Source organism: Tamandua tetradactyla, chromosome 10, assembly GCF_023851605.1.
Source record: "Tamandua tetradactyla isolate mTamTet1 chromosome 10, mTamTet1.pri, whole genome shotgun sequence".
NCBI lineage: Eukaryota > Metazoa > Chordata > Mammalia > Pilosa > Myrmecophagidae > Tamandua > Tamandua tetradactyla.
In genome coordinates, this window is record NC_135336.1 from 73,409,129 (window position 1) to 73,422,297 (window position 13,169).

At 32.8% G+C, this 13,169-nt stretch overlaps 1 protein-coding gene across 6 annotated transcripts in view; it reads left to right on the forward strand.

Moving 5' to 3' along the window:
* Nucleotides 1–13,169, forward strand: part of USP25 (ubiquitin specific peptidase 25) — a 147,217-nt gene that overhangs the window by 109,262 nt on the left and 24,786 nt on the right. For all 6 annotated transcript variants that reach the window (XM_077118742.1, XM_077118743.1, XM_077118738.1 and 3 more), the window contains 2 exons: nucleotides 10,447–10,625; nucleotides 12,426–12,504. In XM_077118742.1, the coding sequence (XP_076974857.1) occupies nucleotides 10,447–10,625; nucleotides 12,426–12,504 (258 nt within the window). The remainder of the gene's footprint in view (nucleotides 1–10,446; nucleotides 10,626–12,425; nucleotides 12,505–13,169) is intronic.

Genomic DNA, 13,169 nt, shown 5'->3' on the forward strand with positions numbered 1-13,169 from the left:
TAAATATGTAAATTTAAACATTTGATCCCCCTATTATTTATTTATTTATTTTTAAAATTTTTATTAATAAAACCAGTAACATACAGTATGAACATTCTTTTTTTTCTTTATTTCATCACATAGTTGTACATTCATCGTCATGATCATTTCTTAGAACATTTGCATCAATTCAGAAAAAGAAAAAGAAAACAGAAAAATATTCATATATACCATACCCCTTATCCCTCCCTTTCATTGATCACTAGCATTTTAATCTACTAAATTTATTGTAACATCTGTTCCCCCTAGTATTTATTTATTTTTAATCCATGTATTTTACTCATCTGTCCATAATGTAGATAAAAGAAGCATCAGACACTAGGTTTTCACAATCAATCACATTGCCAAAGCTATATTGTTATACAGTCATCTTCAAGAAACATGGCTACAGGAACACAGTTCTATATTTTCAGGCAGTTCCTCCAAGCCTCTCTGTCATGCCTTAACTAAAAAAATAATATCTATTTAATGCATAAGAATAACCTCCAGGGTAATCTCTCAGCTCTGTTTGGTGTATCTCTCAGCCATTGATACTTTATTTTGTCTCATTTCTCGCTTCCCCCTTTTGGTCAAGAAGTTTTCTTAATCCCTTGATGCTGAGTCCCAGCTCATTCTAGGAATTCTGTCCCACGTTGCCAGGAAGGTCCACACCCCTGGGAGTCTTGTCCCACGTAGAGAGGGGGAGGGCAGTGAGTTTGCTTGTCGTGTTGGCTGAGAGAGAGAGGCCACATCTGAGCAACAAAAGAGGTTCTCTTGGGGGTGACTCTTAGGCCTAATTTTCAGTAGGCTTAGCCTATCCTTTGCAGGATTAAGTTTCATATGAACATACCCCAAGACTGGGGGCTCAGCTTGTTGCTTTGGTTGTCCCCACTGCTTGTGAGAATATCAAGAATTCTCTACTTGGGGAAGTTGAATTTTCCCCCTTTCTCACCATTCCCCCAAGAGAACTTTGCAAATACTTTTTTATTCACTGTTCAGATCACTCTGGGATTTATCAAGGCATCACTCTGGACAAACCTACAAAATCTCATGCCCTACTCAAGGTTCCATGTACTTATGGTGTTCAGTTAAGCTGTCCACATAAGTTATTTTAGGAAATGCTCTAGTAAAAATATAAATTTTGTACAAATAAGCATTTTTTTAAGCAATTATAATTTATTGACTCATGGATCAAGGTGTCAGCAAGGCGATACTTTTTCCCTACAGTATGTAGTGTTCTGGGATGGCTGTTGGGGATCCTTTGTTGGTCTTTGATTTTTCTTTTACATGTCAGTGACCCTTTCTCTTCATGCTTCTATTGACTCCAGCTTCTGTCTACTTGCTGTGTCTTCTTCTTTGTCCAATTTATGTATAAGGACTTCAGCCATTCAATTAAGGCCCACCCTCACTGAGTTTGGCCATACCTCTACTCATAATATCATCAGAGGTCTTGTTTACAAATAGGTTCACACACAGGACCAGGGGTTGGGACCTGGACATGCCTTTTCTGGAAACATGTTTCAGTCTCCAATGAAGTGTAATTTTGGTACAGGTGGATAAAAGCTTAGCATTTGGAACATTATAGGTGATAATATATAATTTTTAAAAATTTGTCACATGAGTAACTTAGGTAGTCTATACCTAATGCAGTTATTCAGTAATACAGAAATGTCTAAATTAAAATTAATAGTACATTATAAAAATGTTCTTTAATTTATTTTGTTTTTTATTAATTTTTTGACAGGCCGAAACAACATACAAACATGAGCATTCTTAACATACAAACATTCTACACAGTGTACAATCAATGGTTCACTATATCATCACATAGTAGTAAATCATCACCATGATCATTATTTAGAAATTTGCACTACTCCAGAAAAAGAAATAAGAAAAAAAAAGAAAAAGCTCATACATACCATACCGCTTACCCCTCCCTCTCATTGGCCACTAGTATTTCCATCTACCCAGTCTATTTTAACCTTTGTCCCCCTATTTTTTTCTATACCCTTACTGCTCCCTTTGATTGACCACTAGTATCTCAATCTACTTAATTTGTTTTTAACATTTGTTGCCCCTATTATTTATTTATTTTTAATCCATATTTTTTACTCATCTATCCATACCATAGATAAAAGGAGCATCAGACACAAGGTTTTCACAATCACATAGTCACATTGCAAAGCTATATCATTATACATTCTTCAAGATCTTCAAGAAACATCTTTCATTAATTTTGACAAATGTGCCACACTAAAGCAAGGTTATTAATAATAGGGTGGTATATGGGAACTCTGTATTTTATGCATGATTTATCTGTAAGCCTATAACTTTTCTAATAAAACTAAACAAACAAAAATAAATAAAACTAATAATGATCTGCCCTGCCCTATTATAGCCTCTGTGACTACTTTGTTAACAAAGTATTTTTGTTTTTTTTTCTTTTGTTTATACAAAGAGTTGTATATAGAGAAATATTCTTGTTTCTTTTTCAGTGCAAGTTGTAATAGTCACATTATTTTGTAATATATCACTTAATAATATATTGTGGGGTTTCTTAAAGTTAAGGCAATAAATCTGTCACATTATCTTTACTGCCTACATCTAGTATTCTGTGGTACAGATGAACTTTAATGTATTACATATTATTCTCTTTATGGACGTGTGTCATATTTTTCCCTGGTCTGCAGTTTCTCTTTGAATCAATTTATGGTACATTTTTCCATAAAGAAATTTTAATTTTTTAATGCTTTTAATGTTCTTTCTTCTTTCATGGCTTCTGGAACTTCTTGCTTATGTTTAAAGGTCTACATCAACCCAAGGTTATATAAATTTTCTTCTCTATTTTCCTAAATTACCTTTTTTTAAAGTATATTTTTATTTAAAATTTTCAGATAAATGCTATTTAAATTGCTTGTTTCTTATTTGTGCTTACCCCATACTCTATATTAATAAGTGAATTTGATGTATATATTTTTTCTTTTGGGCTGTCTTTTCAGGTTGGGTGTTAGGGTTAGGTTAGCTTTAGTAAATGAATTTGAGAGCTTTGGGCATATTCAGATGTTCTACATTTACTTTAGAATTGATTCTAGTCATTATCAGCTTTCAGTATTTATTTACAAAATATTCACATGTACAGTATCTAAGACATTATGTCTGTTTTTCTCTAAATGTAGCACTTCTGTTATTTTATTATTTTTAGAGCTTAGTTTACCATACGCTGAGGGAAAAGTTTTGTGGGATTTTGCTTTTTTTTTTAAATATCTTCTATCCAGCCACAATACCAAAAAAGTCTTTGGCTCATATTACATTAACATTTTGGCTAGAGAAGAAGCTTTTCAACTCTCTATATACGTAAGTACTTCTAAATAGGATTTCACTTATGCATGATGATCCTTTTCACTTTTTTTATATTATATTTGTTTGGTAGTATAGCTTTTTAATTTCCTTTGAAAGACAATTAAAAATTTATTTTTGTAATTTTGTTGTCTATATGAAAGTACTATCAAGATTCTAATGAAATAATACAGGTGGGCCATGGTGGCTCAGCAGGCAAGGATGCTTTTCTGCCATGCCAGAGGACCTGAGTTCGAGTCCCGGTGCCTGCCCATGTTAAAAAAAAAAAAAAAAAAAGATTCTAATGAAATAATAACACTTAGGTGTTAATGAAATTTCTCTTTCTTACGAGTTATTTCTTTGTTTCATAGTTGTCAACAGTTGACATAACTATCACCCTTTTTTGAAATAGCATTTATTATTATTCTTTGGTTTGTTCAATAGATATTAAGTTTACTTATTAAGATATAAAGTATGCCAAAAATTACATATATCATAAGTATACAGCTCAGTGAATTATCACAGAGTAAACATACCCATATAACCACCAACCAAACCAAGTAGTAGAATATTACCAGGGCTCTAGAAGCCACCTTTGTTCCACCTTCCTAATCACTACTCTCTCTCCCTTCTACCCAAGTCACTGTTTTCTGGACTTACGAATTATTTTCTTGTTGAACTTTATATACTTGGAATTATTCACTCTATATGCTTTTATATCTGACTTCTTTTACTTGACATGTTTAGAGCTTCACCCATGTTATTGAATATGGTTGAAGTTTGTTCATTCTCATTATGATGTTCCATTGTATGAATGTACTATCACTCATTTTTTCATTCTTCTTTTGATAAGCATACTTAGCAGATAGTGTAAGGCACTGCTCTAAATCCATTGGCTATAAAGGGAAAAAGTATTGTCTGATTTCCTACTTAATGAAGCTTATTGTCTAGTGGGGAAGCAAACATTATTAGGATTATAGTCAAAATAATAAAGGAGCAGTGTGACATGGAAGGAGAGCATATAATATGAAACAGTATTTTCAAAACTTGGAAAGGATGATATTTAAGCAGATAAAATATAAAATACTAAAGGATAGAACATAAATATTTTCCTTCTCACTTTCCAATTCTCATTCCGCAGTTAGCTTCTATTGATTATTTCTTTGATAAACCTCCTAGATGGACAAATAAGTAAACAAGACTTACATTCAAATATTCGATACATATATAATTTTAAAGTAGGATTATATTTTTTCTATTGTTGACTTTTCTTAATTCCTGTCTTCATATAATGTTAGTGATTATATCAGGATTCATAGATTCATCTCATTTTTTTCATGGATATACTTTATTTCCTATTGAGTTTTGCAAACTTTTTTTTTTTTTTTTTTTTTTAAAGGAAAGACAGAGAGAAGGAAGGAAGGATAGAAGGAAGGAAGGAAGGAAGAAAGGGAAACATCTTTAAACATTTTCTTGTTTTATTGTATTTTGTTTCTTTGTTTTTGTTACATGGGCTGGGGCCGGGAATCGAACCGAGGTCCTCCGGCATAGCAGGCAAGCACTTTGCCCGCTGAGCCACCGCGGCCCGCCCGAGTTTTGCAAACTTTTACTTAAACGTTATCTTAGAGCAGGATATTCGAATCTTTCCCACCTTAGAACAAGCATGGAAAATGATAATATATATACAGAAGTGATGGAATCAGTGGCTTCTGGACAACCTTGGTGCTGATGGGATCAGTATCTAAACATATTATTCCTATAATTATAACCTATAATTCATTCATGGTTCAGGTTAGTAAGCTGTGTTCCAGACTAGCTGTTACCATCAAGAGGTCAAATACCTAGTTTTAAATCCTACCTTTATTATTTAATAATTGTATGATCTTAGACAATTTACTTAAATTATCAGGGCCAATTTTTCAAATGTATAAATGTGCAGTTATCTTGAGAGTTAAATTAAATAACCCATGTGCAGCTCATCAGATGGTGTCTGTCACATAATGAACACCAAAATGCTGGGTATTATTACATTCATCATTACCATTGTCTGTGCGTATTTGGGTTAAATTTCCAATATTGCTGTAAATATTCTTGTACATGCATTATTATATACTCATGTGAATATAGCAAAGTGTAATTGCCAAGTAAAGTATTTGCGTATCTTAAATACTAATGATATCGTCAAATTGCCTTCAAATAGTTATTTAAGACTTTACTGCCATTGCTTGTTGTCTGATAAAATGATAGGAAAAAGTAATCCCATTTAAAAAATATGTTTCCTTGGTCTTTGGTAAGGGTAAGTATCTTTTCATCCATCTTTTGGCAGTTTCTATTTCTTACATTAACTGCCTACTCATACCCTTTGTATATGTTTATGTTTAGTTGTTTTTGTTTATTTGTATGAGCATTTGACCTACTAAGAAATTAATTAAATTCTTCTATAAAGAAATTTTTTCATCTTATAAAATATGGCTGTATTTTCTTAGGGATCTGGGGCTGTAAGATTGTGCAAGTTAGAAGTTACCAAGAATACAAACATATAGTATATTCTGAAGGCTGTAAGAGCTAATGGGAAGTCAGCTAGACTAAGATTCAGAATATTTAGGGATTCCATTATTAATTATGACAGAAAGGAAATCACTGAATCCTCATAAGTGTTAATACTCTGATCTCTAAAATAAGGTTAGTTGATCACAAAGAGGATATTTAAAAATGGCTGTGACTTTTTTTTGTTTTAACTTGGCAGTATACCAGGAGACAAAGAAAAACTAGGTCAAAATTCAAAGGTTATAAATGAATAGGCCATGTTCTTTGGCCACATGCAGTAAAAATTGGAATAAAAAACAGATAATAACCAGTCAAAACACTTAGGAATTGAAAAATGCTGTTCTACTCTACTATTCTTGGACATTTAATGGTCTGGTGAAAGAGAAATTTTAAGAATTAAAAGCATTTCTGTCACCTAATGGCCAATATTACCTTTCCTTTTTAAAATATGCTGTGGTTTCATTGCTGTGTCTGTCATAATTACTTAAAATTATCACTATCAGAAGCAGCCAAAAAACGTAGAAGGGACAAACATTATTCTTGAACAGGATTCTGAGGAAGTAGTATGTGACAAATTGGACAGCTCATCAGTGTTAACTCATAGTGGCAGATTGTGTAGAACTGTGTGCTAAATATACCAGCATGGAACATCTGTTGAGAATATGAAGGAAATGATATGATTTCGCTATCTTTTCAGTCAGAAAACTTCTTAAGGAAGCTCATTACTATATGTATTTGAGAAATTCAAATACTTATGCTAATAAGTACTTGTGGGGGGAAGGTGTTGAAAAAATTACTCCTAGAAATTCAGAAATGCACTCCTAGAAATTCAGAAATGCCTTTCTACTTCTACTGATTTAAACACCTGTAAATTGAAGAGTTTTGTAATTTTGACATTTACTTGTGAGAACTAGGAGAATATTAAATGGAGAAAAATCAAGAAGTAAATAACATTCTTGGAGTAAAAGATGGTATATATTCTAGCACTATAATAACTATTTATTAAAAATTGCAGCATCAATTTCAAAAATAAGTAGAGAAATGGATAACCGTTTAGTATGATGGCCCTTTTTTGTGTGTAAACCATATTATTTTGATAGACTCAATGCAACTTTATTTTGGTCATACTAATTTTTGCCTAAAGCATAATATTTGAAATATTTGAATATTTGAAAAAGCTTTCTAAATATCTATAACAATTAATTGTCAAAGGGCCATAATTTATTAGGAAGAATAGTTATTGATTATTTCTATTATACGTTTATTTTCAAACTCAGTATAGTTTGGTTAGTAAATGAACATGTGCCTTTTCTTTTCAAATTGGGAAATAGATTTTTAAGCATCCTAAGCAAGGCTTATGTCAGTTAATGAGAGATGTAGTGGTCCTGGAGAATCATAAATGCAACTAATTTTTATGACTTTTTAACCAGAACAGTAGGATATTGGAATGCCGTATATCTGTAACAAAAAAAAAAAATCTGTTTATGCAAGGAAAAGGTATTTTAGAATCATTTGCATTAGCTATAAAGGTGATTCTTTTACTCTTTATAGTATGAAGCAATATAGAAAGGACTTACTAGTCTTCTCCTTAATGAAGTACCATATTGCATAACTAGAATATTTCATTTAGTGTTTATAGTTCAGTTGCATTTTCCTCCCCTCTAGAAAATAAAGCCACGTAGGTGATAGCGTTTGGATTGCCAAGAATTACTGAAGAAAGTCCTGCATTTTTTAAAACGTCCTTTTCAAATAGAATGATTTTTTTGAAGTATATTTTGCACATAGTCCCCAATTTTTGTGGTTAATAAAGCATGTATTTAGATACAATTGTAATATAAATGAAATAAAATTAATATCTTTAATCATATGAGCTTCTTGTGAACCACAGAATTTGTCATATAATCCCAAACATATAACTTCCATGTGTGGAAACAAATATTAGTATTTATTATTCACCATTCTAATTAATTGTAAATTCAGAGGTTTTTAAAAAATATTTTTATTGAGAAATATACACACACGTACAGTCCAACCATGTTATACAGTTAGTGGCTCACAATATCACATAGTTATACATTCTTCACCATCATCATTTTTAGAAGATTTGCATCATTCCAAAAAAAAGAAAGAAAAAGAAAAAAGAACTTATACATCCCATATCCCTTACCCCTCCCTCTCATTAACCCACAATATTTCAATATACCCAGTTGTTACCCTTTATCTCTCCTATTTTTATTTTTTCATCCTTTTTTTTTTTTTTACTCATCTGTCCATAACCTGGACAAAAGGAGTATCAGTCATAAGGTTTTCACAATCACACAGTCACATTGTAGAAGCTATATAGTTATACAGTCGTCTTCAAGAATTGAGGCTACTGAACAGAGTTCAGCAGTTTCAGGTACTTCCCTACAGCTACTCCAATACACCATAAACTAAAAAGGGATATCTATATTATGCATAAGTGTAACCTCCAGGATAACCTCTCCACTCTATTAGAAATCTCCGAGCCACCAAGACTTTGTCTCATTTCTCTCTTTCCCATTTTGGTTAAGAAGGCTTTCTCGTTCCCATGATGCCATGTCCTGACTCATTCCTGGGACTCAGGTCACACATTGCCAGAGATTTACACCCCTCAGAGTCATGTCCCACTTACAGGAGGGGATAGTGAGTTCACTTGCCGAGTTGCCTAAGAGAGAGGCCACATCTGAGCAACAAAAGAGGTTCTCTGGGGGGTCACTCTTATGCATTAGTATCAATGGGCTTAACTTCTCCTTTACAGGAATAAGCTTCATAGGGGCAAGCCCCAAAATCGAGGGCTCAGCCTATTGAACTGGTTGTTCCTACTGCTTGTGAGAATATCAGGATTTCCCTAGATGGGGCAGTTTAATATTTCCTCCTTTCTCCTCAGCCCCCCAAGGGAACTCTGCAGACATTTTTTTATTCTCTTCCCAAGTTACTCTAGGATATATCGGGCTATCACATTAACCTGTACAAACCAACAAGGTCTCTTGCCCTATTCAAGATTCCATGTAGTTATGGGTTCAAGTAAACTGACCATATAAGTTAAATTAGATAATATTGTATACAAAATATAAATTTTGCACCAAATAAACATCTCTCCCTTTGGTCTCACACATAGATTGAAGTTTGAATATATGGGCCATATGGTCCTTTACCCAGTATTTTGATTGACCTTAGTCCTGTCCAGATCAGCTTCGTTCATATCTCTAGATGAAGTCTGATCACCTTTGCAGCTTTTTTAACAGTTGCTGAATGGGGTTCTGCTGACTTTCATAGCTGCAGTGCTCTAACTCTGAATCTCAGGTGTCACATAAATACCTTAAGTTTCAGTGAACAACCAAGTTATATACAAATAGCTCAGTATCTCAGAATTTAGTAATATTAGTTACAAGTCCTTAATATATGACTGCTGTTAAGAGCTTACAATCTAGGAACCTTTACAGTAGATTCCAACCTAATAACACATGCTCTCAACTTCAGTTCCCTGAGTTTGTATATTAATCCATATGAGTGAGGCATGATAATATTTGTCTTTTTTGTTTCTGACATTTTTTATTCAACATACTGTCTAAGATTTATTCACCTTGTTGCATGCCTCACAATTTCACTCCTTCTTGCAGTGCTCAGTAGTTCCTTGTTTATAAACACCACAGTTCCTCCTTCCATTCCCCAGTCGTTGTACTCTTAGGCTACCTCTATCCATTGTGAGTGGAAAACTGCTGCCATAAACACCAGTGTGCAAATGTCCATTCATGTCCCTACTCTCAGTTCCTCCAGGTATATATCTAGCAACATCCCCACCCCTAGCTTCCTGTGGAACCACCACACTGCCCTCCAGAGGGGCTGCATCAGACGTATTTCTTTTAATAAGGAAAAAATATGATCAAGTAGTGATAGTGATAGTAGTCATTAGTAATTATTACACCAATAAAATTCAAACATTGCTGAAGTAATAAGGGATTAATTCCATGGTAGCTACAACATCAGGGCTTGCTGTTTCAAGTCCTGTGGGCCGTTCACTTAAAATGTTAATTGTAATACTATGCATTTAAGAGTCAACATTTTATTTTTTTCAAATAAGAATATTCTAGGTAGCTGCATTTCAACTCTAATATTTGGGATATTATATATTCATTATATAGAGGTATGTTGATGCTAGAAAAGTAGAACAGGGTAGGAGAACTTAGCATCTCAGTCTTATGATGGCACCTGAATAAACGTTGATCAGACTTCGATAATATAAATTTTATGAAATTACTCATGGTAGGGAGATAAATATTAACTACTTCTTTGTGTGAAAATAAAGAGAACATTTGTATAGGGAAGAGATAAAGGAGGTCATGTGGTCAGTTTTTTAGAAAGAAATTTTAAACTATGGAACGTGGACAATATTCTTAGATGTACTGCCTTGTTTGTAAAACTTTAAAAAATACATATTTGAATGCAGGAATTATTACAGTTATACTAGTCAAGAATTTTAATTGTAATAATTAATCAAACGGCATTTTTTGTTGAATTTTCTAGGCAATTAAGTTGGAGTATTCAAGGTTGGTTAAGTTGGCCCAAGAAGACACCCCACCAGAAACAGATTATCGTTTACATCATGTAGTGATCTACTTTATCCAGAACCAAGCACCTAAGAAAATCATTGAGAAAACGTTGCTAGAACAATTTGGAGATAGAAATTTGAGTTTTGATGAAAGGTAACTTAGAAATATGAAATATCTAATACATATGTTCATAATTGTCCTGTTTTTTTAAATCCCCAGTTAGTTTTTCTAAATATTTATTGTACACAGACACACATTTTTAATAAATACAATGCAAAATTTGACTTCACTTAATTTGAATTGTAGTTTCTCTGAGATTTATAATTATGGTCTTTTAAAGTTTGGACTGAAAATAATTTGGTCTGTTTTAATAAATTTAAGTTGTGAACCAAGCTGCTAAGCAATATAAGGATATCAAAAGAGTATAATATAATCACTTCCTTTATAGGATCCAATTTAAGGAATAGAAGTTTTTACCTCTATACTGTGGACGTTTGAATCAGATAATTCTTTGTGGTGGAGGATTGTCCTATGCGTGTTTAGCGATATTCTTGGCCTGTAGCCATTAGAGTCCAGTAGTACCCCCAACTGTGACAACCTAAAATGTCTCCAGATATTCCTGAATGTCCCTTGGGAAGAGGCAGAATCACCCCTATTTGATAATTACTGAGAAAAGTTTTTATCAAGTATATGAATAAAATAAGCATCTTTGACAAAAAGATGGCACAGAACTGTTCAATTAATTTTGGACTATCAAAATAATTTTTAGAACCTCCTATAAAGCAATTTACTGATGTGAAATTCAAAATTTAATCTAGTTGGAATGAATACTGTTTTTTATAATTAGGGCCCAAGTCTAAGGCATTGAAAATTATTTTAGAATACAGAAACATTTATTGTATCTTGGCATGTGTATTCAAATTTGTATTCAAATTTTAATTCTAAAATAAATGATTATCCTTTTATGAATGTCTCAAACATTAAACTTTAATAATGTGTAGCAGAGGAGTATATGAGAGAAAACAAAATATCCGGTTTAAAATCATGGCTCACCGTATGCATCCTGTGCAGTTTAGAATTATGTTAAATGAAAATGGTTTTGAACACCATCATTGATAGATAGTAAGTGCCCAGGGAATGTTAGATATTATTTTTGTTCCCAAGTAGAATGGGCCTTGTTATTTTGTTGCACTATGACTACAAAAAGCCAAAATACTTGACTGATTGTGACTCTCATCATCTGGGTTGCCATTGCACTATGCTCTAATGCATTGAACTTTGGAAAGATATTAATAGCATTGACTTTTAATGTTTTTCAGTTGTCTGAGCTGGATACCAGAAGGAGTTAATCTGTTTTGATATTCTGATTACTCTTGTCCTTGAAAGATAGACTTAGGTGCATGTAATTATATTTTGTTAAGATTTCTTTAGCAGTGATTCTGATCATAGAATCCTTTGGGATGTTTCCATTCTTATTTAAATATTAGGCACATTTTGGATTCCATCTTTTAGCTATTTAGAGATAAATGCACTTGGAAAAATAAGATTCAGTATCTCTTGAGTTTACTTAATAGATACACATTGTGAAAAACCACATTTCAAATTTTTTACATATGCAATCTTTATTGCATCTTTCACTGTGTTCAAGCTATCAGCTAATATCAAGTTTGGTATTTAAATCCTTTTAGGTCATCACTTGTAAATTTGTGCATTTATCGATAAAACATAAATACTGTATCCAAATATAAATACAATGTGGTAAATTTGTTTTAATGATATTATCTTCTTTAAAATACTTGTAGGTGTCTAATATTGGTCCAAAAAACAGTTTTCAATTAAGGTTCTTGGGAATTGTTCAGTGACAATAAATTTCATTTTTGTATGCGTTCGGTAATTTTTCTGTTTTTATGGATTTTACTTTTGATGTGGAAATACATTTATTTTATTTTGAAGGTGTCACAATATAATGAAAGTTGCTCAAGCCAAACTCGAAATGATAAAACCTGAAGAAGTAAATCTGGAGGAATATGAAGTAAGGTACCTTTTTAGAAGTTAATCTATAGATTGTGGGGTTCAGTAGTTTACTGTCATTCTTTTGATATCAGCACACTTATGTTTGAATTTGTTATGGATAATAAGTAAAAATTAAATATTTCAGTATTGAGGTTATTAATAAATTTGTAAATAATTTTGGGATTAATTTGATATAATGTAATGTTCTAGTTTGCAAGTTGCTGGAATGCAGTACACCTGAAATAGAATGGCTTTTAAAAAGGAAAATTTATTAAATTGCATTATAGTTCTAATGCTGTAAAAATGTCCAAATTAAGGCAAGGTATGAAAATGTCCAATCTAAGGCATCCAGGAGAAGAAATACCTTGGTTCAAGAAGGCCAGTGATGTTCAGGGTTTCTTTCTCAGCTAAAAGGCACATGGTGATGTCTGCTAGCTTTCTCTCCAGGAATCTTCATTGGCTTCCCTGGGGCTCTGTTCGTTCTGTTGGTTAAGTTCTGGTGGCTCTGTCGGTTCTGGTGTCTCTCATGTCTCTTTCCAAAATGGTTCCCTCTTAAAGGGCTCCAGTAAGCAACCTCACCTTGAATGGTTAGAGAGACATCTCCGTGGAAACCATCTAATCAAAAGTTACCACCCGCAATTGGGTGAGTCACATCTCCACTGAAACAATCAGAAAGGTCACATC